This window comes from Girardinichthys multiradiatus, chromosome 18, assembly GCF_021462225.1.
Source record: "Girardinichthys multiradiatus isolate DD_20200921_A chromosome 18, DD_fGirMul_XY1, whole genome shotgun sequence".
Classification (NCBI taxonomy): domain Eukaryota; kingdom Metazoa; phylum Chordata; class Actinopteri; order Cyprinodontiformes; family Goodeidae; genus Girardinichthys; species Girardinichthys multiradiatus.
In genome coordinates this window covers 2862898-2886495 of record NC_061810.1, presented here as the reverse complement: position 1 = coordinate 2886495, position 23598 = coordinate 2862898, and the positions used below count along the sequence as shown (strand labels likewise).

Sequence of the window (23598 nt, the reverse complement as noted above, 5' to 3'; positions counted from 1 at the left end):
GTGTGTGTGTGGGGGGTGTCAGAAAGGTTAGGGTTCATGTGTCTTGATTATAAACAAAGAGGGAGTGAGGACTTGGTACCAGTCCCTAGATGTTGCTGATAAAAGCATAACTCACTCGTCTGACCTGTATCACTTTCTGTGGCATGTAGGAGGGAAAAGCACTTAGAGCAGACATGAGTGATAAACAATACAAAAGTTTTCAAACCCTAACAGTCCCCCCTTTTTTATCACAAATAAAGTCATGATTATATACATGTAAAAGAAAACACTGTGTGAGCGAAAAACCGACGGACGATAAGCAGATTATATTGTGGGAAAAATACTCAGAGTACAATAATAATATAATAAATCAAAGTAAACAAAATGTAATAAAAGTAAAAGAATTAAAACAAGCCTTGTTCATGTCATCATTGTACCTTTTCTCATTCCACTTAAATAGCAACTTCTTTCGATTTTCTGCTATAAAGTCATTTTATGAAGTACAATTATGAGTACACTCAGGCGTCAAAGATATTTTCATTTACAACATGTCATAGGAGTAGTGGTCTTTATTTTGTAGCTCGGTAAAATAAACCTTTTCTGTGTCATCATAGTCTTTGGGTTTAGTGTGGTGTCAACATTTACACACAGTATTCAAAGAGTATATGGGTGTTATCTCAACTTAAAAGAGTTTGTGCTTTATGGCCTAGACCCTCCTCGGGTCAGGGGTAACAGACCATCTGCTGGTTCCTGAGACATCACCCAAAAGGAATGGGTTTTAACCATTAAACGTCTGATACTGGTTTTTACAGCTTCCTCCTCTAACACAGATGTTCTGAAGAAAGAGAGGTAGCCTAAAGGTCATACACTTCGGAACATGTTAGGTTTAAACCCCAACACTCATTACAACATCTGCACAAAGAAAGACACAGAGAAGTTAGTTTGTTTTAACTTGCAAGGAGAGTGTCCCGGAGACTGTCTCAGTTACAATCCTCCAAACACACTCTGAAGACAGTCTCCGCTCTTCATGCTTTTATTGGATAAGGAACGCCCTAGTTACATGAGGTTTCAACTGCTGAGGGAGTTTATCTTTATGTGAGAACAGACAGTTTTCACATCCTGTGCTCATGTTGCAACATCATATTCCTCTATGCATAAGGAGATAACAACCATTCTCAATCAGTAATATAAACAGCACATCTAGATAGTAAATAAGTAATGTAGAATGAAAACTGAATAATGTATGTACATTTATCTAACATTTCCCTCCTGTTTATTCAGTTTAGCATTATATCAATTTTAAACATCATTCAGTGACTACTTTTCAGATTTTCAGTCATGAAATCATTGCAATGCATAAAAAGTTACACTCAGAGGACCTCCCTAATAACCATCAGGGTCTGGATACAAGTCTGGAAAATGCAGGGACGTCTCTTCGTTGCTTGTCTCATCAGGGTCTTCATCTGAGTCCTCGTCTGGTCTTATAAGGGCATACATCTCTGAGAGCTCTGTTTTAACTGGTTGTATAGCAGAGGTGATTATTCGAGAACACAAGGCTCTTATACAAGGAATACAACAACATCCACATAAGGTGAGAATAGCTGCAAACACAGCAATAGACATTAATATAGAAAACACTAGTTGTTTATATTTTCCAAACATTTCCCCAAAACCATCCCACATTGAGGTGTCAACTCCAGAATGGTCTTTCATTTTGTCGTTGAGTGATCTAAGGCCTTCCAACGCTTTAGTCAGGCTTCCATCAGCTGCGGTGTTATTTGGTATAAAAGTGCAACACTGACCACCAAATATGGAACAAACACCTCCTTTCTCAGCTAAGAGCATGTCAACGGCAATTCTATTTTGGAAAGCCATAAGTGAGGTAGCTGACAGTTGTTCATGGATAGCGGAAAAACCTTCTTCAGTTTTGTTTCCTAATCTCTGCACATTATAATGGATGTAGTTGATTCTAACTACATTTTTATTGATTGTACACCACCAACATATGGTGGATTCAAAGCCTGCTGCTACTTGATCTGCTAATTTATATTCATCAGGGACCCCTCTTGGTATTCCTATGCTGTCTATGTAAGTAGGGTCATCTTGATTGTTTCATACCACTACAATCTAGATACCAGTCATGTCCATCCCAGCTGTTTGCCCCATAGCCCCCTATTTGCAAGTTTCGATCAAAAGTGAACACAGTCTGTGTTCTGTTAGTTTGATAGCAGAAATACAGTTCTTTTGTTCTACTGCTATCCCCATCTGTAGTTTTACAGGGGTTTTTTAATATTTCATGTTGGATTTTGGATCGATTAGGATTATAGTACCCTGCTCTTCTTTTTTGCATTTTGCGATTTCTTTCCCATATTAACAGGGCACTTACAACTATGATTGAGATGATGCTCCCTATTATCAATATCTTTTTGTGTGTAGGGGTGAACATCTTTCTGTAGATTGGAGCCCTTCCTAAAAACCTGTAGCAGAGCTGTGGACAATCTTCACCGGTTTGAGACAACTGCAAACTATAATTGCAGCCCCCTTTGTAGCCGGACTACCTCTGAAGGTCAGATGAAGAGCTACAATGCTACAACAGATACCACAATGCTATTACTACAACACAAACAATGATAGTTAGGGTAAACACTGCTATTGAGAAATTTATTTTAGTCATGTTCTATTATTCTTTTACAATGTGTTAGATGGATCCATGAGTTCCTTTCTGCAATCTTAATCGCAGTTCCAGTAGTCAACAACACCTGATAGGACCCTTCCCACTTAGGTGAATGCCAATGCTTCTTCTTTATGCTTTTTATCAGGACCCAGTCACCTGGTTCAACTAACGGTATTCCCTGTGTAGACACAGAAGTTTCATCATCATTAGTTTTCTCATTGTTTTGCTGTCTTTGTTGTAACATCTTTCTCATATAATCTGCCAGTGTGCTTTCATCATCTGTTTCCCACATATTTTTAAAATATGGCAGTCTGTAAGGTCTCCCAAACACAGTTTCATATGGTGTTAATCCATCTGAGCTAGTTATGTTGATATAGAATTTTACTAAATCCATGCATTTAGTCCATGGTCTTCCAGTTTCTTCCATGCATTTTCTTAACCTGTTCTTTATAGTCCAATTCATTCTTTCTACTAGCCCAGCGCTTTGTGGATGATAAGCACAGTGGTGTTTTAGGTCTATGTGGAAGGCTTGGCCTATTCTGTTAATGATTTCATTAACAAAGTGTTGTCACTATAGATTTTCTCTGGAATACCATACCTTGGTATTATGTCTTTGCATAAGGCTTTTGCCACTGTTAATGCATCTGGTGTTTTTGTTGGAAATAGTTCTATCCATTTTGAGAATGAATCTATTATTACTAAACAAAACTTTTTCCCTTCGCTGTTGTTTAGTTCTATGAAATCCATGTGGATATGTTGAAAAGGGTATTTGGCCTTGGGAAATTGTCCCCTTTTTGGCCTTAAGTTCCCTTGGGCATTGTGTTTTGCACATACTAAGCAGCTTCTACAAAAATTTTTTGAATAGGAGTTGAATCCATAGGTTGTGTATACTTGGTTTACCAATTCTGTCATCCCTCCTGTTGAGACATGTGACTTACCATGACTCAATATTGCTGCCCATTTGTATAGGTTTTTTGGTAGGATTGGTTTATTTTCTGGTCAGGTGAAAATACCATCTTTTAATTGTGCCCATTTTCTTTGCCATTGTTGTTGTTCCTGCTTTGGTGATTGTTGTTGCATGTCTTTTAATGTTTCATTTTGTAAATCAGCTCCTGTCATTATTAGAACTTGTATTTGTTTCTGTGCTGCTTCCTTTGCTATCTTGTCTGCAAAGGCGTTGCCTTTTGAAACTGGGTTAGTTTCTGTTGTGTGTGCCGCACATTTGCATATTGCTAGTTCTTTTGGTAATTGCACAGCTTGTAGCAGTTCTGTCAGTAATGCTGCATGTGTGTTAAGTTCCTTCTGATACATACGTTTTTGCAGTGGTGCTGTTATTTCTGCATAATTGGGCACCCAACTTCTGCAATAGTTTGCCAGACCCAGAAAAGACATCATTTGCTTTTTTGTTATTGGTTTTGGTGCTTGTAATATTGTTGTTTTTCTCTCTTCCATTATTGTTCTTCCTCCTGAACTTAATTGATGACCCAAATACTTTACTGTTTCTTTGCAAAATTGCAACTTGCTTTTGCTTATTTTATGGCCTTCTCCTGCTAGATGTGTTAGGAGAGCTAAAGTGTCCTGTTTACATGCTTCTTCTGTTTCTGATGCCACCAGTATGTCATCTACATATGTTAATAGTTGACTGTTTTGTGGAGGCTCGAAGGTGGACAGACTGGAGGTCAAAACTTGAGAGTAGATTGTTGGACTCTCACAATATCCCTGAGGTAACCTTGTGTAGGTGTACCTTTTTCCTTTAAATGTGAATGCAAACCAGTACTGACTGTCTTTATGCAGTGGCACAGAGAAAAATGCATTGCTTATGTCCACTACAGTGAAAAACTTAGCTTTTGGGTTCAGAGAATTCAACAGTGTGTGTGGATCTGCTACACACGGCGATCTTTGAATGACTGCGTTATTAACTGCTTGTAAATCCTGAACCATCCTCCACCCTACAGATGGAGGTGCCTTTGTTACAGGGAATATAGGAGTGTTACAGGGTGACTCAGCACATTCAATCAACACTCCTGCCTTTTTCAAATCTGTAATAACTGGTTCAATTCCTATCATTGCATCAGGTTTTAGCGGGTATTGTTTCACTCTAGGCCTGTATTCTGTTTTGGGTCTTATTACAACAGGAAGCGCTGTTTTGACTAGGCCAACATCTGTTGGCCCTTGAGACCATAGTTTTTCAGGAACCAGCTTCAACAGTTCCTCTTGTTCCTTAGTAAAGAAGATATGTCACTTTTCCTTTTGTCTAGATGCACTCCGGATTGGACAGGCACTGTCCAAAACAATGCCTTTTTTGTCATCAGGGTTGATTGACTGTACCAGGTGTTTACACCTGTTGCAACCCAATCTCTTGCTCTTTCACCACTGTTTACTAATTGGCCCAAGTTTTTCCACTCTTCAGTTGTCTCTTTACACAGTGAGATATGAGGTTCTGAGTATGGTCTAAACAACCTTTTGACTGTATCTGGCAGTATTACTGCAGCTGCGGCATTTGCCGTCACGTCTGAGTACACATATGACACTGTTATTTTTACTGGAGTGATTTTGTCAAATTCGCTTTTGTATTTGGTGTCTGGTTTGTTTGTGTACCACATTGTAACATGTAGGTCATCAGGTGACATTACATCCTGAGGGTTTTGTATGGAATTTTTTCCTTCATCTACGAGAAATGACCCCGTGGAAGTTGGTGCTTTATTTGGGATGTCCAATGTATAGTAATAGTTTGGGCTTCCCACTCCCTGCATTACATATACATTTTCAGGCCTTTCCCTAGCTATTTTTAATCCATCAGGAGTTGGCAATATGATTAGTTGTAAGGCGACCATTGCATCTCTACCTAATAGATTTACTGGACATTCTGGCAATATCAGTACCGAAAGTTGGCATGTTTTTCCTTCCGGGTCTCTGAGCCATATGGGTTCAGTCTCAGTAACCCTTTTTGTCACTCCTTGGGCTGCTCTGACCACAGCATAATTTCCACTAGGCTTTGCATGTGGTAGTGGCTCTCCGAGGGTGGTTCTACATGCTCCAGAATCACAAAGGAACGTGATAGGTGTGCCTTGTACTATCAATGTTATTTCTGGTCTAATTTTTTCTACATAGAACAGTTCTTCCAGATTTAATATATTTTCTCCCTCCTCAGTCAAAAGTACCCTTTCTGTCATTTCACCAAGGGGTTGTCTGCTCAGTTTCCCCTGCGGCTCTGGTGCTAGTCACGCACTATAGTTAAGTTGGGCAGAGCTACTTTGGCAGTCTCTAGCCATATGTCCCTCTTTTCCACAGGACCAGCATGCTCTTGGATTTTGTGCTCCAAAATGTCCTTTGCCTCTACCTCTTCCTCGACCTCTACCACGCCCCCTGCCTCGTGTTTGTTGATAATAAACTGTAAAATGTATGTACATTTATCTAACAGAACACAAGAGTGATAAAAATATTTGCAATACCAATCATTAGCATCAGAACAGACCATCTTCCATATAGACGTATTGTGACCTTGAAGTGGAATATCCTTTCTTCTGGTACTGAAAGCAAACAGTTTTTTTTTTTTCAAAGAAAACAAATCATAAACAAAACTCAAAAATCCTGCTGCCTCTCCTGAGTGGCTTCTGCGCTTCAAGCTGCCCTGTTACCAGTCTGGTACAGGTGGGCGGTCGCAGGAAGCTCCTCTAGAAATATGTTTAGAAACAGGAACTCTTACCTGCTGGAAGTTAGGCTTCCATAGTCCAACTAAACAACGGTGGAAATGAACACATTTCAAATTTATACCATAATGATACATATCAAGCAATAAACATGAAAGTTAGATAAAAGCATCCGAGATTTCCTCCTCAGAGTCAGTTTCACTGTCAAAGTGGGAGAAAAGAATTTGGCTGACCCTTGCTGTCCAGGCAAAGGAGCGCCTAGTAGTCACCAAATGTTAAGAAATTAAGGAGAATAAGCATCATGGCGCATGTTTGACTGTCTCTCTGTTGCAGACGTCGCCAGTCCATCATCCAGAGAAAGGTTATGTGCAAATGTGTAGAGGTCTTCCCTGTATGTTTCCTATGTGTCTCTCACTGTGGTGTGTGGGTAGTGAAGCAAATGACCTTATGATTTCTAACTTTCAGGCAATGCGATGGCCTTAAGTAGAATCTGAAACAACGTTGCACTGCCCAAGGGATTGTGCCCTTGTAAGAACAGTGTTCTTCAACCACCTCTTCAATCACTCGCCATTGATCAGCTTACAGTTCTTTGTCTTGTGGTGGTCCGCTGTCCTTACACCTTTCGGGCCGTGGATGATCCAGTTGGAAGATGACTTGTGTCCTGGAAGCCAGATGAAGCTGGAGGAGCTGGAGCTTTCCTGCAGCTTTCCTGGGTGTCTAGTAGGATCTGGTATGGGCCATTCCAGTGCCTGGACTTCTAGTGTTTTCTCCTAGATTCTCTGACCAGAATCCAGTCATCAGGAATAAAGGACTGGAGGGTGGAAGTGGCTGTTTCTGGTAATGCAGCCTTCACCGTCTGTGAAACTTGAGAAAACACAGTGGACAGGTTTTGACAGTAAAACAACATCCTATCTTCACACAAAGATGTGGAAAAACATTATCTTGGCAATATCCCCATGTTACTTTATTCTGACATTCCCCTCTTGTGGCGCAGGTTCCAACCCATGCGACAATCCAGCAAAAGGTTTAAACAAAAATGTTCTAGTAACCAAGATCACATTACATAGAACCAAAGAAATGAATTCTGACATAACTATGTGTCTCTATGAATTTAACGAAAGCAACATAAAGAAAATCCAGATGTTTTTAACTGCAATTCAGTTCCATTAACAACAAAACACAAACTTCAGTTGTTGTACAGTTCATCAATATTTCACTTAGAAATAAGTCACATATCATCCTGATTTGTCTTGTATGAAGATAAGTATTAGATTAATGGAAAACCAATGTAATTTCGATGCATAAACTCTACAAATTTAATCTAATAAATAATTCCTGTCAAGTATGATTCTGATTCTTTATCAAAAATATATTCCTTACTTTTGGCATATCTTGAACTGTCAGCTAGCTTAATGGCACCAGGGAAACTTTCAATCTAATAAATCACCAATGATTCTGTATGCAAAATTAATAAAAAAAAAATGTTTTAACTATTTCATTAACCTTTTAATAGTAAAACACATAAATCTAAATGTCATGCTACATCCTTAATTATTATACAAAAAACATGTTATTAAGGCAACAATCACTACAAGCATTTTGATTCTATTGTCTCTTAAACAGTGTTAAAACTCAGGAAGGGAGGTGCTGAGTGTTTCCATGAAAGCAATGGTGTGAACCAACCTGGTAGGTGGGCGGAGTCAGGCAGAACTAACCTCTGATGGGCAGCCTATGGGTCCCACAGTTTCTTCATTCCAACCCATCTTAGTGAACCTTAAACTGCAAAACTGTTAACATGCACCTACCTCAGAAACAAGCTGCTTCTTAACTCTCCTGAAAACTCAAAGTTTTAATCAATCTGGGATTTAGAAACATTATTCTAAACATGGATTATTGTTTCATGCAACATATAGACAAACATTCATTCCAACAAAACAGACAAAACATCAAAGAAAGACAAATGGCCAAATTTGAAGCTTCAAGAATTCAAAGATATTTTTAACAATCTCTTTTCAGAATATGTTTTCTCAGCCATATCTTTTAATGCTATAATTGATCAATTGTGTTATGACAATCTTCAGGATCTTTTTTAAGATGAGTGTACATAGTCCATGGAGATCTCAAAGTATTTAGAAGCACAGCAACAGTTTTCTCTTACATGAATCCAAATTTACTGATGCTGAAACTCTTTGCCAATTCTTTGTGCTGTAACTCTGTAATAATAATAACTACAACCCTGAGAGTTATTGTTATAATTCTTGTTTTATTTGACTCAATTTGATCTCACCTGTGTTCAAGAATTTCTTTGCTCAGGTTAAATGCAAAGAAGTATTTTAAGCCGGCATTGACATTTTTATGGTCTACCCAAACAAAACAAAAACTGCAGTGTTTGACTTAATCAGAAATTAAAATAAGAAGCTTGACTCCAAACTGGACTTTTTTCCACATAGTGTTTCAAAGGAAGGACACATAATTTTCCTTATTTTGGCTATTTCAATTTTGAGAGTTGGGGAGAAAATTATTACTAGAACCCCTCTTTAACAATCCAAATGCTGATAAATGTTCCAATATTTTATGATTTAGTAATCTGAAATTATCCTGTGTACCTTTCTACTCCTAGGTATTCTTTTAATCCTTAAACACTAGAACACTAAAAACACTAGATACTTTTCTAACCCTAAAATGATATTTTAACCCACTATATCTGTCAACGTCAAGCAAGCGTGTCACATGAGCAGCGGTTAATAAGCGTTCTTTGTTGCAGAAAATAGGAAAAGATTTATGCAAATGTGTGTGTGTTTGTAAGTTACCTCCAACAGTTTCTTAATCGCTCCAGAGTCAGACTGTCATGGCACACAGTCCTCTATCAGTCCAAAAAACAACCCAGGCCCTTCCCAGGTCTGTTGGTGAGACATTCAATCCTTCATTGTCCACTTTAACTTCTCCAGGAGGGAGAAAGAAGAAACTTTGCTCCGGCCTGTTTCTCTTCTGCCCGCATAAGATGTGCTTTCAATATAAATCCAGTGTATCGCTCTTCTGGCTCTGGCAAACAGCATGGATCGTTGTCCATCTCAGTGGGTTTGGGGCCAGACTTCTTCTGAGTTTTGTTCTGGTGGAAACTCACACAGTGATTTGGAGCAAGCAGGTAGGCAGACCCTCTCTCTTTCAGGCCATGCTGAAGAAGCGTCTCTGGTGGAGTAGCCATGGGAAGGGCAGGTTTCTAAAGTTCAGACTCAAAAACGCAGATGTTGCACTCAAATCCCATATATGTGTGCATGTGTGTATGTGTGAGAGGCAGAAGAAGAAGTTTTGTATAGTTCAGATTTTGCACACAGAAATATTATCAATCAGTCTGTCAATTGTCCACCTGCCTGTCACTTCTTTCCATAACATGCACTATACTCCTTTCTTTTCCGACTGATCGCTGATCGCAATATTTAAGACAAACAAAACTTCCTGCAGGAAAGTTTTAACTGTTTAACACCTTAATTGATGCACTCTGTGCTTTTTAATCTTTTTCGTATGTTTTTAATTTTTCTTATCTCCATCCATCAACTGTTTTACTTGAAACTATTTAAACTATTTAACTTATTTACACTCAAACTTCCACTCTGAAAAACCAAACTTATCTTCCCAAATTAAAGCACATTTAACACAATCACCCCCACCTTTTCCTTTAATTTTTTAGGAGATGATGGTTAATGTGTAATAAAAAATAAAAGAAATATATAGATTATATCATACAGAGCAACTTCTCACCCAGATATATTTGTAGACAAATAGTTCGGATCCAATCGGCCAGAAGCCGCAGGCGGGCACCAGGACTCCCCTCCGTAAAATGGAGGTGGACTGAGGACAACGTCTCAGGCTGGCCAGGCGTCCGTGTTCCCTCCCGCGGTCTCCTCTGGCACGTTAGATCAATTATAGTATGAATGTCCCAGATAAAAGGTCACTGGCATGAGACTTATGGGGAGGACATTAACACGCCCTTCTACTGCGACTAGTTCGCAGCGGTGTTAATTTTCTGGAATGAAATCCAACCTGAATCCCCAAAGTCACCAGTACGTAGTTTTAATCTGGGCAAAAGAAAACACAGGACCAGCAGAATCTTGCTATGATTCTTCCAAAAATGCTTAGTTCTCCATACACACACAACAACACTCACACAATTAGTATTTTAACATATTTATGTCCCTTCAGCAATATGTATGGCCGACCTAGCTTAGTTTATGAGCTCCCTTATTATACAACATTTCATTTAATTTCTTTTTGGCAAAATGTTACCAACCAAATTATCCAGTTCACTTACGGCGGAACCACCTAGTCGTTTTTAATCTCCTTGCGGCAAGATAACTACCTAAATTTATTGCTATTTCTTTGCGGCAAAATAAAACCTACCCAATTGTTGTCTCCTTACGGCGAGACACTACCAACGACTTTTTCCTATCTTAGCGCTTATTGTATTTTAAAACTGTCTCACCTTGACTTCTTGGTGACTCTCTGGATCCTCTGAGAGTCACTGTTAAAGCAAAGAAAATAAGGTTATTGAAATCTCTCTGCTCGAAGGACCAAGTTTATATTAGGTATTAATTAGTCAACTCAGAGGCAAGAACGATACAGAGTCAGTTTTACTTGCAGCAAGGGTAGCTCACTTTGCAGTGCAGACTACAAAGTGTTGGCACCCCTCTCTCTTTATTTATACATGCTGGTTCACACACAGTTCAACAAACATTCAGGGTGTGTGTGTGTGTGTGTGTGTGTGTGTGTGTGTGTGGGGTCAGAAAGGTTAGGGTTCATGTGTCTTGATTATAAACAAAGAGGGAGTGAGGACTCGGTACCAGTCCCTAGATGTTGCTGATAAAAGCATAACTCACTCGTCTCCTCCATATCCCTTTCTGTGGCATGTAGGAGAGAAAAGCACTTAGAGCAGACATGAGTGATAAACAATACAAAGGTTTTCAAACCCTAACAGGCCCTTTAAACCAAAGACTGAAGTGACACAGAAATATTCAGTAGCTGGACTTTGAACAGCAACAAGCTCAGATGTAACTGGTTGACTGTCTTAAACCCTGATAGGAAAACCCATAAGTTTATATTTATTACAAAATTGACCTATTAAGACGAATTTTTTTGTTAGACTCTTTGTAGACCATAAGTTATGTATCAGTTGTACTGTGTGTAGTCACAAACATACAGTTTTCTAACTGTCAGACATCTTAATCATTTAATTTTATTTTGTAAAACAATATTCTTGTTTGGTGCTTCATTCGGTCCCGCGGGTACGTTCAGTCGGTCTCACACGCACCTTCATTCGGACTCGCGTGTACATTTAATCGGTTTTGTGTGGACCTGAATTTGGTCTCGCGTGTTTGTTTAGTCGGTCCCGCACGCACCTTCAGTACGAGCATTTCATTCGGTCTCGCGTGTCCATTTAGTAGTCTCAGGCACTCCTTCATTCGGTCTCGCATATTTTCGCCCAGCTTTTGGCCGCTTTGGCGCTTCATAGTCAGTAGCCCCAGCGCGACAGCGGAGTACTTGTAGTCCGTGACCCACAATTTCCCATAATTTATTGTTGGACAAATCGAATTGGTTGAGCTCGGGCAGCAATGGCGGATGTTGGTGGCAAAAATTGTGAATAAAAATGTAAATACGCTTTCTGTGACCCCAAATAAACTTTTAAGATGTTTATAGGCAAGAATGTAGGTTTGTTGAACTCAAATATCTACTCAGTTTATTAAGGTTCCACTTAATTTAAATAAAAAGAGGTTTGGCGTTTCTCGTCACCAGCTGGCTTCCGCAGCTGTCAGCCGACCGAGCAGTGTTCTCTCCCTCTTCCAGTGAAGGCACCCCGTTCCCAGCTCATCGTGTTGAACCTACTGTTGGGTTTAACCATTGGGTGGAACCCACATTTTTCATTGTCTTTTTCCTTGTTTCCCTTGAAATAAACCTTTGAAAAGATAAACTCCTGTTTGTATATTGGACTTTTTTCAATAATAAAAAAACAAATATTACACTTTGAACGTGATGAATGATAAAACTGAAGTGGTAAAAATGGAGGCGCTAAAATCAAGGCAGTGATAACGTTAAATTTGATAACCTTAGTGTTTATAACATTAATATTTACCATGTTGTCATTTTAATGACCTCCAAATTCACAGATTCTAATTTTCAGAGGCGAAATTAATTACATGTTGGTTTTTACGGCACTCAATTTTACCATGTTCAGTATGGGGCCCTAGAATCAATCGTGCCTGATGAAATACTTAAAGTATTTAATGCATGTTAAAGTATGTAAAGTTTTCTGCACAACATCTATAAATCACAAAACTAATGTTAATCAGAGAAATTTCATTAATTGTTATTTTAAAGTGTTCAGATTTTAAAAGACACAAAAGTCCATTTACACTACGTCTCACTTCTCAGCTACTGTCCTGAGATTGTACTGTAAAAACCACAAGTAGCATTTTTAAACTCATTACCTTCTGATACACATTTTTTTAAACATTTACAAATTTTCTTTACAGTATTATTTTAGTTTTAACTATAAAGCAAGCAGAATGAAAATCTTTTGAACATGTGAATAAAACTCAAACTTTCTTTTATGAAAGAGACAGGGGAGGAGGATTGTAGAGTTGTGCAGTCACACCTACAGTCGCATCTACACCTACAGTGACTCGAACTTCTGCATCCACCTCCTGCCTTTTGTCAGAGCAAGTAAAGGATAATATACCGCCTTTATCTCTTATACACATGATCTAATGTATTGTTGAGAGCAAAGCATCCATGCAAGGTGCTTCATTACAATCATAGCTGATAGCATCTGTACAACAGATATGGTGGTTATGAGCCTCTATAAACAAAGCCTTCTACATAGTGAATGCACACACTGAAACGGGCCATCAGAAGAACTGTGTGGTCTGAGCTAAAATATTAATTAAAAACTTTATTAAAATTAATTAAAAAATATTACTTGATGTTCATTTTCCATTCGTGGTATAACATGCACATCTTTGAAGCAGCCTCAAGAGGTGTGAATGTTAAGTAGTTTTCTGACCACCATCTAACTGCCACCTGAGAGTGTGAGGTTGCTGTTCCTTGTTTACATCCAGACCACTCCTTTTAAACATGTCCGTTTCCAGAGGTGCTCTGAGCTCACATGTTTTATCTTTTATCTAGACCTAATGCTTCTGCACTAACACTCAAACCTGTTCTTCATCAAAGTCTAATTAAAATGACAAAATGTTTTCCTGTGCTCACTCCCATTAAACACTGATGTTCTTCCTTTTTGATTGTCATAAGGCTGTCTGCACTTGACTAAGACCTCTATTATCTCTCTCTCTTCTACCCCCTCTAATATATCTTCATTTCCCTAACTCCTGAACAGTCAGGGTCATTCAGACACAGACTCTGAGGTGGAGGATCATGTGGATGGAGTGAAGTCCTGGTTGTCCAAAAATGATGATTCTGCAAAGAATCTGTCAGATGATGGCAGCCCAAAGAGTTTCAGGTCAGTGGAAAAGCTTCAGTTATTTCTTCAGCTGTGTCTCGCAAACGTCATCTGAGTGGAAACAACATGGACTGATTTATCAGATTAGCTGACCCTAGGTATTTTGGGATTATGTTCCTTTATGTTTGCATGTAGACTGGACCAATGCCAAACGTTTATGTAATTCCATAAGATAGTTTCATTTTTAAATAAAACTAAAACTTAACTTTTGCCAAACCGTGGTTTAAATATTCCTTAAGACTTTAAAAGTGGGATTCTTTTGAAAGTGTTTTAACATGGGCAGTAAGTATCCTAATCCTGCAACAGATAACACTTGGATGAAAGAGGGATTCGTTTTCCAGCTAACCGTAGAGCCAAGGGTAAAGATGTCTTCCATGGTAAAACAGCTCCTATCTGAAAAATATTTTGCATGGCATGATTTAATATGTTATTATCAGTCTTCATAAAAGTCTGCTTATTTAAACTGAAGGTCATGGTCTGTTGCAGTGATCTTTTAGCACTGACATCACAGATACAGGTTTATCTGATCCATGTTATAATATTTTACATTTGTTATAATTTGTTGTAACGACGGGTAAAGGGTAAAGTAACCACTAATAGCAAAAATCCCAAAATGTACATAAACGATGAGCTTGGTAAGTAGGGTGACCAGATATCAAAAATATCAAAAACCAAATGCAGGCCAACAAGGATGCTTATGAGGGACATTGTCAGACACATGGCCAACACTATGATGAAGTCATAAATTTGAATTTAACATTCTCACATTACATTCATCAATCTCTGCTTTGCGTGTTAGTGCAAAATAATGAATTAGCACAAGTTTAAAAAAAACTTTTAAAGGCTTACACTGCTTTTACCTTGTCTGTCTGGCAGTCCTCTCTGGGAATTGAGTAAAAATGAGTCCATAGATTAGCAGGCAGCTTTGTCAGCTGTTCATTTTGTATGTCTCACTTTTACGTTGTTGCTTCACATCGTGCTCCCGTTCGTGTGAAATTTTAAAATAACTTAATATATATCCATCAGAGATCACCTTTCACTGGCCTCACGCAATTATAAACCGTTTCAGTCTTTGTTGTAGCTGCATTTTCTTTTCCGTGACATACTTTCCATTATATTCTGTATAGCCTACTGATGTAGACTATACAAGAAAATCCTTTTCTTGTTCTGTTTTATTTTACCAGCATCGTGGTGCAGGTCAATCATGACGTGGGATGCTGCTGCGTATTTTGATTGACAGCTGATGCGGCTCTGAGATGATGACTACAGCTCTGCTTTCTTTACATTTCAAAAAAGCTCCAGCCAGATAGCTTTTTTCAGAATTTGATCCAGTCAAATGCAGGACATTGTCTCTGTATGAGGGACAGCGGGACAGGAGTAAAAAATGCGGCACAGTCCCACACAAATCAGGACATCTGGTCACCCTACTAGTAATTTTCAATTCAATTCAGTTTAATTTATATAACGCCAATCTACAACACATGCCGTCTCAAGGCACATCACAAAGGGTTTAGAATGGTGCAGGGTTGTTGGGGAGGTTAGATTAAACTACTGAGTGTTAGAGTTTGGCCATTTTAGAATGGGCTATGTGTAGAGGTACTAAATAAAATAATAATCTGATAAAGTTTGTCCATGTAGAGCCCACTGGTGGCCATTGTTATACTAAAAACCACAAGGATTGAGGGTAGCCGTCTCTGTCAGATTGATTATAACCACTGGAAAAGAGAAAGGGTCGCACAGATAGCAGAAATGGAGGGCGTGTTTGCACCTCAACCATAACTGAGCTGGTTTGGGCTAAACCTGACTCCCCCTTACTTCATCCAACAGGGAGGGAGGAAGGCAGAGGTAGAAATAATTGGAGTGTTGTTTCCTGTTGCATTGTGTGAAAGTTGGATAACTTTAAAATGGGATAAGTCAATTCAGTCGAATCATATAGATTTCAAGTCAGGTACATACATTCCAATTAACTCTAACTATGGAACAGTGCAGTCAGATTCAGTTATTTATTTAAATTGGTTAAACAGTTTTTCTGTCTAAGGAAACCCAGCAGATTGCATTGAGTCAGAGACTTGCAGCATTCACTCCTCCTGGATGAGCATGTAGAGACAGTGGACAGTCACTGGTGTTGACTTTGAAACAATCCCTCATACTGAGCATGCATGTATGGAGGACCGATCCTGACAAAATTAAAAATAAAAGCAGAAATATATATATTTTCTTTTTCCTTTTCCTTACACATGCCTTTGTGCTTTTTACATTTCCTCGTCTCTCTTTTTCCTTTACCGTATGCATTTCTGCTTCATTATGCAAAAGAGGAGGGCTGCCTTCTTCTCTCCAGCTCCTCTCCTATTGGTCAATATACAGGAAGGAGGAGGATCCATGTGCAGGCCGAGCGTGTGTCCCAATTCAGGGGCTGGATCCTTCCAGGTCCGTACTTGTGGGCCGATTACATCACAGCGCCGGGCGGAAGGTCTGTCAGATGCTGCCGACAAATGTGTCCTTCTTTTGCCCGATGTGAAGAATGCGTTGTGAGTATCCTTCATGGTCCATCTTTTCCCATGATTCATTGCGGGTCAAAGCGGTTTGGTCAAACAGGGGCAGCCATGGCAGACCACAGTGGCAAAAGCTGTGAGTAAACTGTGAACAATTACACTTTCTGTGACACAAATGAACTTTTACAATGTTTTTAGTGCGGGAATATACAGGTCCTTCTCAAAAAATTAATATATTGTGATAAAGTTCATTATTTTCTATAATGTCATGATGAAAATTTAACATTCATATATTTTAGATTCATTGCACACTAACTGAAATATGTCCGGTCTTTTATTGTCTTAATACGGATGATTTTGGCATACAGCTCATGAAAACCCAAAATTCCTATCTCACAAAATTAGCATATTATTAAAAGGGTCTCTAAACGAGCTATGAACCTAATCATCTGAATCAACAAGTTAACTCTAAACACTTGCAAAAGATTCCTGAGGCCTTTAAAACTCCCAGCCTGGTTCATCACTCAAAACCCCAATCATGGGTAAGACTGCCGACCTGACTGCTGTCCAGAAGGCCACTATTGACACCCTCAAGCAAGAGGGTAAGACACAGAAAGAAATTTCTGAACGAATAGGCTGTTCCCAGAGTGCTGTATCAAGGCACCTCAGTGGGAAGTCTGTGGGAAGGAAAACGTGTGGCAGAAAACGCTGCACAACGAGAAGAGGTGACCGGACCCTGAGGAAGATTGTGGAGAAGGGCCGATTCCAGACCTTGGGGGACCTGCGGAAGCAGTGGACTGAGTCTGGAGTAGAAACATCCAGAGCCACCGTGCACAGGCGTGTGCAGGAAATGGGCTACAGGTGCCGCATTCCCCAGACCTGGGCTACAGAGAAGCAGCACTGGACTGTTGCTCAGTGGTCCAAAGTACTTTTTTCGGATGAAAGCAAATTCTGCATGTCATTCGGAAATCAATGTGCCAGAGTCTGGAGGAAGACTGGGGAGAAGGAAATGCCAAAATGCCAGAAGTCCAGTGTCAAGTACCCACAGTCAGTGATGGTCTGGGGTGCCGTGTCAGCTGCTGGTGTTGGTCCACTGTGTTTTATCAAGGGCAGGGTCAATGCAACTAGCTATCAGGAGATTTTGGAGCACTTCATGCTTCCATCTGCTGAAAAGCTTTATGGAGATGAAGATTTCATTTTTCAGCAGGACCTGGCACCTGCTCACAGTGCCAAAACCACTGGTAAATGGTTTACTGACCATGGTATCACTGTGCTCAATTGGCCTGCCAACTCTCCTGACCTGAACCCCATAGAGAATCTGTTGGATATTGTGAAGAGAACGTTGAGAGACTCAAGACCCAACACTCTGGATGAGCTAAAGGCCGCTATCGAAGCATCCTGGGCCTCCATAAGACCTCAGCAGTGCCACAGGCTGATTGCCTCCATGCCACGCCGCATTGAAGCAGTCATTTCTGCCAAAGGATTCCCGACCAAGTATTGAGTGCATAACTGTACATGATTATTTGAAGGTTGACGTTGTTTGTATTAAAAACACTCTTCTTTTATTGGTCGGATGAAATATGCTAATTTTGTGAGATAGGAATTTTGGGTTTTCATGAGCTGTATGCCAAAATCATCCGTATTAAGACAATAAAAGACCTGAAATATTTCAGTTAGTGTGCAATGAATCTAAAATATATGAATGTTAAATTTTCATCATTACATTATAGAAAATAATGAACTTTATCACAATATGCAAATTCTTTGAGAAGGACCTGTAACGTAGACGTGAAAAATCTGGCATTGCTTAATTTCAAACCTGCTCCAACGTGTTCGGAGTTTTCCGCTCCCGCCGTATTAATTCCCGGCTTGCCTCGCCAGTCCTACCGGCGGTGGGGCGAGCTAGCCCGGTAGAAATCTGACCGGACTATCGGCACTGAGCTCCTGCTGCCACACAAGTGATTTCCAACCAGTTTATGTTAGTATTATATTAATGTATTGTGTCATTTGTTCATGTAAGTTGATTTGACATTACAGGCTTTGGCGCCTCCAGAAAGTTTTCATAGGGGTGGCCAGATGGGGCCACTTAAATTCTTGGGGTGGCACACTGACACTGAAAGCCATAATTTCAGGATTTTATTCTATTGTTGTAGTAAACCTGCCTGTAGCAAATCAGAAAGACTTAAGGAAACGCCTACTGATATACTTTGGTTTATTGTGTTATATTTAATATTACTAATGATCTAATGTGCATAGACTAATAACAGTACAGTTAACATTTTGAATTGCACAACGATTCTGTTTTATTGTGTAATTATATTAGGAATATGGAGTACATTTATTGTGAACATAACAATTACTGGAGGAAAGCAGATACTGGCAGATACAAATAAAAGCAAATACAGAAACAGTCATATCTTTACTTTACGTAACAGGAATTTCCCAACAGGGATCAATAGTCTGATTCTGATCACCAGGCTTCAGAACAGCTTTATTCGCCTGTTGCTATGTTTTTTGGCAAACACATCCACAAAGTCATCAAGATTTATGGCCTAACCTTTCTTGATTCTACACTCAGCACACCCAAATTGCTTCAATGCTCATCAGTCATGGTACTTCTCAAGGCAGTTTTGATTAACTTTAACATAGAAAAACTCCGCTCACAGGTAATGCAAGTGCAAGTTTGCACACTTTAAACATTTGGTGGAAGACCTCCTTATATGGCTCCAGAAAGACAGTGAGCTCTACTAATACCTTTGGTGTTTCCTGACCACTACTTCCTCTCAAGAATGCGCTTAAGCTGGGGGATCTCATATTGTTGAACTTCAGTATTGCAATTGTATTGTGAGGCAAATGGCAACACTACATTTTTCTCACCAAATGTGGCGCTGCACGGATTTAATGCCTGTATCCCTTTCATTATGATACAATTTTCTTTAGAAAATCTTCTCTTCACCTCAGAGAGAAACACATCAATAACTGGAACAAACAGACCTGTCCGAAAGGACTCCTTCTCTGTGCTGACTTGTCTTTGAACTATTGGAGTGAACAAGGAATGCCCCTCAAGCAAACAGCTTGGTCTAACCTGACGGTCTGGAGGTGTGGCACTGATGTTGCATTGCTGTGTCAGAGTTACAGTATTGTCCCAGATGTCATTAAAGAGAGAGCCTTCTCTGTAACTCTCCAATGTGTCAACAAGAGTCAAGAAGTGTGACAGCTGTGCCCAAATCAAGTTGTGGGGACTGTAAAATATCTGACAGATATTTTATCTCACCAAGAACACTGGTGAATGTTACAAGGAGGCTAACAAACCTGAGATCTATTTGGGCTAATAAACCTCTTGCCTCTATAGCTCTGTCACCATTTTGCTCTTCTGACATTTCTTTCAGTAGATGTATGATGGCTGGCAGTCTGTCTCTCACTGTCTTTCAAGCATTATACCTACATGCCCACCGTGTATCTATCAGTCTTTGTAACTCTCTTGGGGCCCCCTGAAAGATCTCTCTCTGTACCTCAAGCCATCTTTGGTGCACATATGACCCTGACACAAAAATATAGAGTTTCTGCAAAAGAGAAAAGAAGCAATTAGCTTCAGGGATGCATTTCACACTGTCAACTAATACTAAATTTAAGCAATGTGCATTGCAGTGCACATAAAAAGCTAAAGGGGCCTCTGATTTCATGCATGCTTGCACACCTGTGTTTTTCCCGCTCATGACTGAGGCTCCGTCATATGCTTGCCCTACAAGGTGGTTTTTGTAGTCAAGGCCATGCTTCTGCAAAATGTTATCTGTGAAAGTGATGCACCATCGAGGCGCTGTGCTGCCTTACAAACAAGGAAGCTCTCACATACTGACCCACTGTAATGGTGTCTTATTACAAAGAACATCTGTTCTTTTTGTTTAGGTCTTTAATCTCATCAACCAAAATGCTGAAAGCTTCACTTTGGGTAACTTCACTAGTTATTGAAGTGCGGACCATTTCAGCTAGACAATCAATTATTTCATTTTGTGTATCATGCCCAAGATATGTTGCATTTCTTTGACTTGTCATTTTTCTTTTGACTGTGGGATTGTGTTTGGCTAGCAGCTCCATAACAGAGAGAAAATGTCCTTTATTCTCACCTTCCGATTCTTTATGTGCTCTCTGTGCTATGTTCTGTGAAGCTGTGAGGAGCAGGGTTTCTCCAACAACTTTAATGTACTCTCTATTTTCCTTCACTAATTTATTGTATTCTGCATCTTAGGAGGCTGACAGAGAGGATGTGCTTGAAGTGGATTTTTCATACTCTGCCCATGCTAACATGGCATTAGTATGTGCTTCAGATTTGGCATGGCCTAAAAGTCCCCCGTCTTTGAAGGTTGCCTTTTTCCAATGATTGAATCCCTCTTCAGATGTAAATACTGAACCACCTGAGATGGGGAGACTGAAGTGCCGGCAGGCATAACAGTAGGCAGCCTTTACTCTGAGAGTATTCCAGCCATTTATGTGTGTTGTACCAGTCTTTAGAGAAGCATCGTCTTCTGTCCCCTTGATAGGTACGAGGGAAGACTTTCAGTTGTGGCTGCTTGGGCTGCTCTGCTCTTGACTGGGAGATATCTATGATGAAGCAAGAGGCAAAATCAGTTATTCTGACATTAAAATGATAATAACAGGAATGGTAATAATAATTAATATAATAATAATTATCACAATATTATTATTAATAATAATGAGCCTCTCTCCATGTATCAATTATAGCTGTAATAATGGCCTGTAGTAGGCATTTCTATTCAGATTAATAAAAGTCAACTAACATTAATTAAAAAGCTTTAAGTGATTATGTCATGATTTGTAATTTAATAGAAACACTCTAAACAAATCATACATTTCTCCAGATGATGTTACTATCTAGGCAAGTCATCACTTTCATTATTACGGCCACATGGTTATAACTTCACCTGTTGGTCCAGGAACAGGTCGAACACCTGCTTATGCTGAGTTCTGCCACGCGTCTGTGACCAATGGTGCTGACTGTCCCTGGTCTGCTGCTGTCTGATGTTGTTCCTCCTCCTTATCCTCACTAAGATTATATTGTTGCTCCCCTGTCATCTCTTTCTGTCCTCCTGCTGTAATTTTCTTCTTAAAATAAGAAGAGATGTCTGTAGACTTTCTCTTCATTGTCTGAAAATTGACATAGCATACAAGCACCAGTTAACGACGTTAGCTACATAACTGTCAAAACATGTCAAAAACACATCAAAAAGCTGCTTTAACAGTATACTGTTATTGCATATATTCCCCCCTCTTCTTTTAACAAGGAATATTTTGACTTATTTACTTACCGGTAGTTTTCTTTGTCTTCTCTCTTAGTTCCGTTGGATATCGTTGCCCAACAAGCACGCGATGAGCTGTTGCTGTTTGAGCGCGAAACAGCGGCATGGAGGGAGGGAGGAGGGGCGGGAGAGGGCAGCCTACGGTGCGCGATAGAAAGTCAAGAAGAGCGGCTGCCTGGCTGGCTGTGCATTTGGGATGAAATGCTTAACTGCTGCTACTATAATTTATACTGACCAGCGGGGGTGGCCACGGCTTGGTGGCGCCATTGATTACAGGTGATATTAAAGTTAACCTGAATAAATGGGACAATTTTATGTAATCTTACCGTATTGCTGGAGAGTTAGATTGAGAATAAATACGCTTTTAAATATTCATTTTTGATGAAGAAATGTGCTATATGTGTTTTTAAAAGTATATTTATAATTCAGCTAGCATTATAATTTGTGATTCCAGGTACAGCTGAAGAGAAATATACTTTCAAATGCAAGCAAATTTCAGTAAAGAAGTGAAAAGTTTGAAAGAGCTTGATTTAGGCATTTGCATAGAAATATTTTAAGATGTTCTGCAAATTAAGACAAATTTAAAATAAAAATAAAAAGACTTTTTTTACACTGATGTTTGATGTTTTTTTGTTTTTTGTTGTTATTGTTTAGGGACAAAGGAGCAGACAGGCCAGTTTATTAAGCTCAGAGGTGAGAACCACCACCTTTTTACTGGGGCTAAAAACTCAGCCACCGTGGCTTGGAGGTACAATAACAACATTCTTTGCAGTCAGTTTCTGTCCAGTTTCAAAAACTCCTATCTTTCTAACTTTCATAAATATCCATCCAGTGATTAACATACTTCTTTTGGTTTTCCCTCTTTCCTTTTGCTTGTTTAGGACAATTCTGGAGAAGATGGTCCAACAGGGGAAGGTCACCCCCTTGCAGGCCAAAAAAAAGTGGGACAATATGAAAAAGAAATATAAAGTATGTTCAGAAGTTCTCATGTCACACACAAATAAAAAATATTTCTAAAAGTCTTATTGGTTTCTCTGTTTAGTCAACATTTTTTTCTTCCTTCTAACTTTAGGATTGTAAGTATCCAGGGTCAGGAGAGGGAGTCAGTGAAAGGTCCACTGCTGCTACTTGGCCCTGGTTTGTCCTTATGGATGAGATGTTGGGACAGAGGTCTTCCACAACACCTCCTGTCCTAATTGCCTCCATCCCTGAGGACACGGACACTCCAGGGCCAAGCGGAGCAGTGGACAACCAGATGGAGAAGGAAGACAGTGAGCCAGCAGGAAGGGGTCAGAAAAGAAAGAGGAGATGATGGAGTTGATCAGGGAGGATATGAGGGCACAGAGAATGGACAGACTGTTTTCCATCTTAGAAAGAATGGTACTGAAATAAGGTGCTATATAAGAAATAAATAAATATGTTTTGTTCAGATAGTTTCTTAAAGTTTTAAGCTGTTCTAATAAATTTCAATATTGTTTTTGTCACCAATGTATTTTATTTCCATTTGATCCAACAATACATCAACTTTATTAAAATTTCTAAACACAGTTTATTTTGAAAATTACAAATAGTATTTTAAACAGAATGTGGAACAAAAGAACATTCAAACAGATCAAGATTACAAGACAAAAGGCATAAAATAAAACTATGTACAAATATTTACAATGGCGACAGCAGGATCAACCTGAGTGACCGGTTCCTGGAAAAACCTCTTCAACAGAACAAAGAGGCAGATGTCTCTCTGAACAGAAAGTCTCTGGCGGTGTGGCTAAATCTCTCGCAAGGTCAGAGACATGATGGATGCTGCAACTGAGACCTGTGGTTAGTCTTTCTGGATGGTGAGCGAAGCATCACACAGGTGGTCTGCAGATGTTTGTGATGCCTCTTTCATCCATCAAGTTTAAAGGAATGGCTGGACCACATCACTAAGATGTAATCAGGAATATGCAGAATTAGAAGATGGTGCTCACAAAATATGACA

At 39.4% G+C, this 23598-nt stretch overlaps 1 protein-coding gene across 7 annotated transcripts in view; it reads left to right on the top strand.

The window, feature by feature from the left end:
- The window catches only part of LOC124884235 (unconventional myosin-XVIIIa-like), a 242600-nt gene that overhangs the window by 184088 nt on the left and 34914 nt on the right, over positions 1–23598 (top strand). For 5 of the 7 annotated variants that reach the window (XM_047392024.1, XM_047392029.1, XM_047392028.1 and 2 more), the window contains one exon: positions 13688–13810. The exons of 1 other annotated variant lie outside the window; for it this stretch is intronic. In XM_047392024.1, coding sequence (XP_047247980.1) covers positions 13688–13810 — 123 coding nt within the window. Of the gene's footprint in view, positions 1–13687; positions 13811–14116; positions 14188–23598 lie in introns of all 7 variants that reach the window. One more of the 7 variants, XR_007042406.1, reaches the window with a different exon arrangement.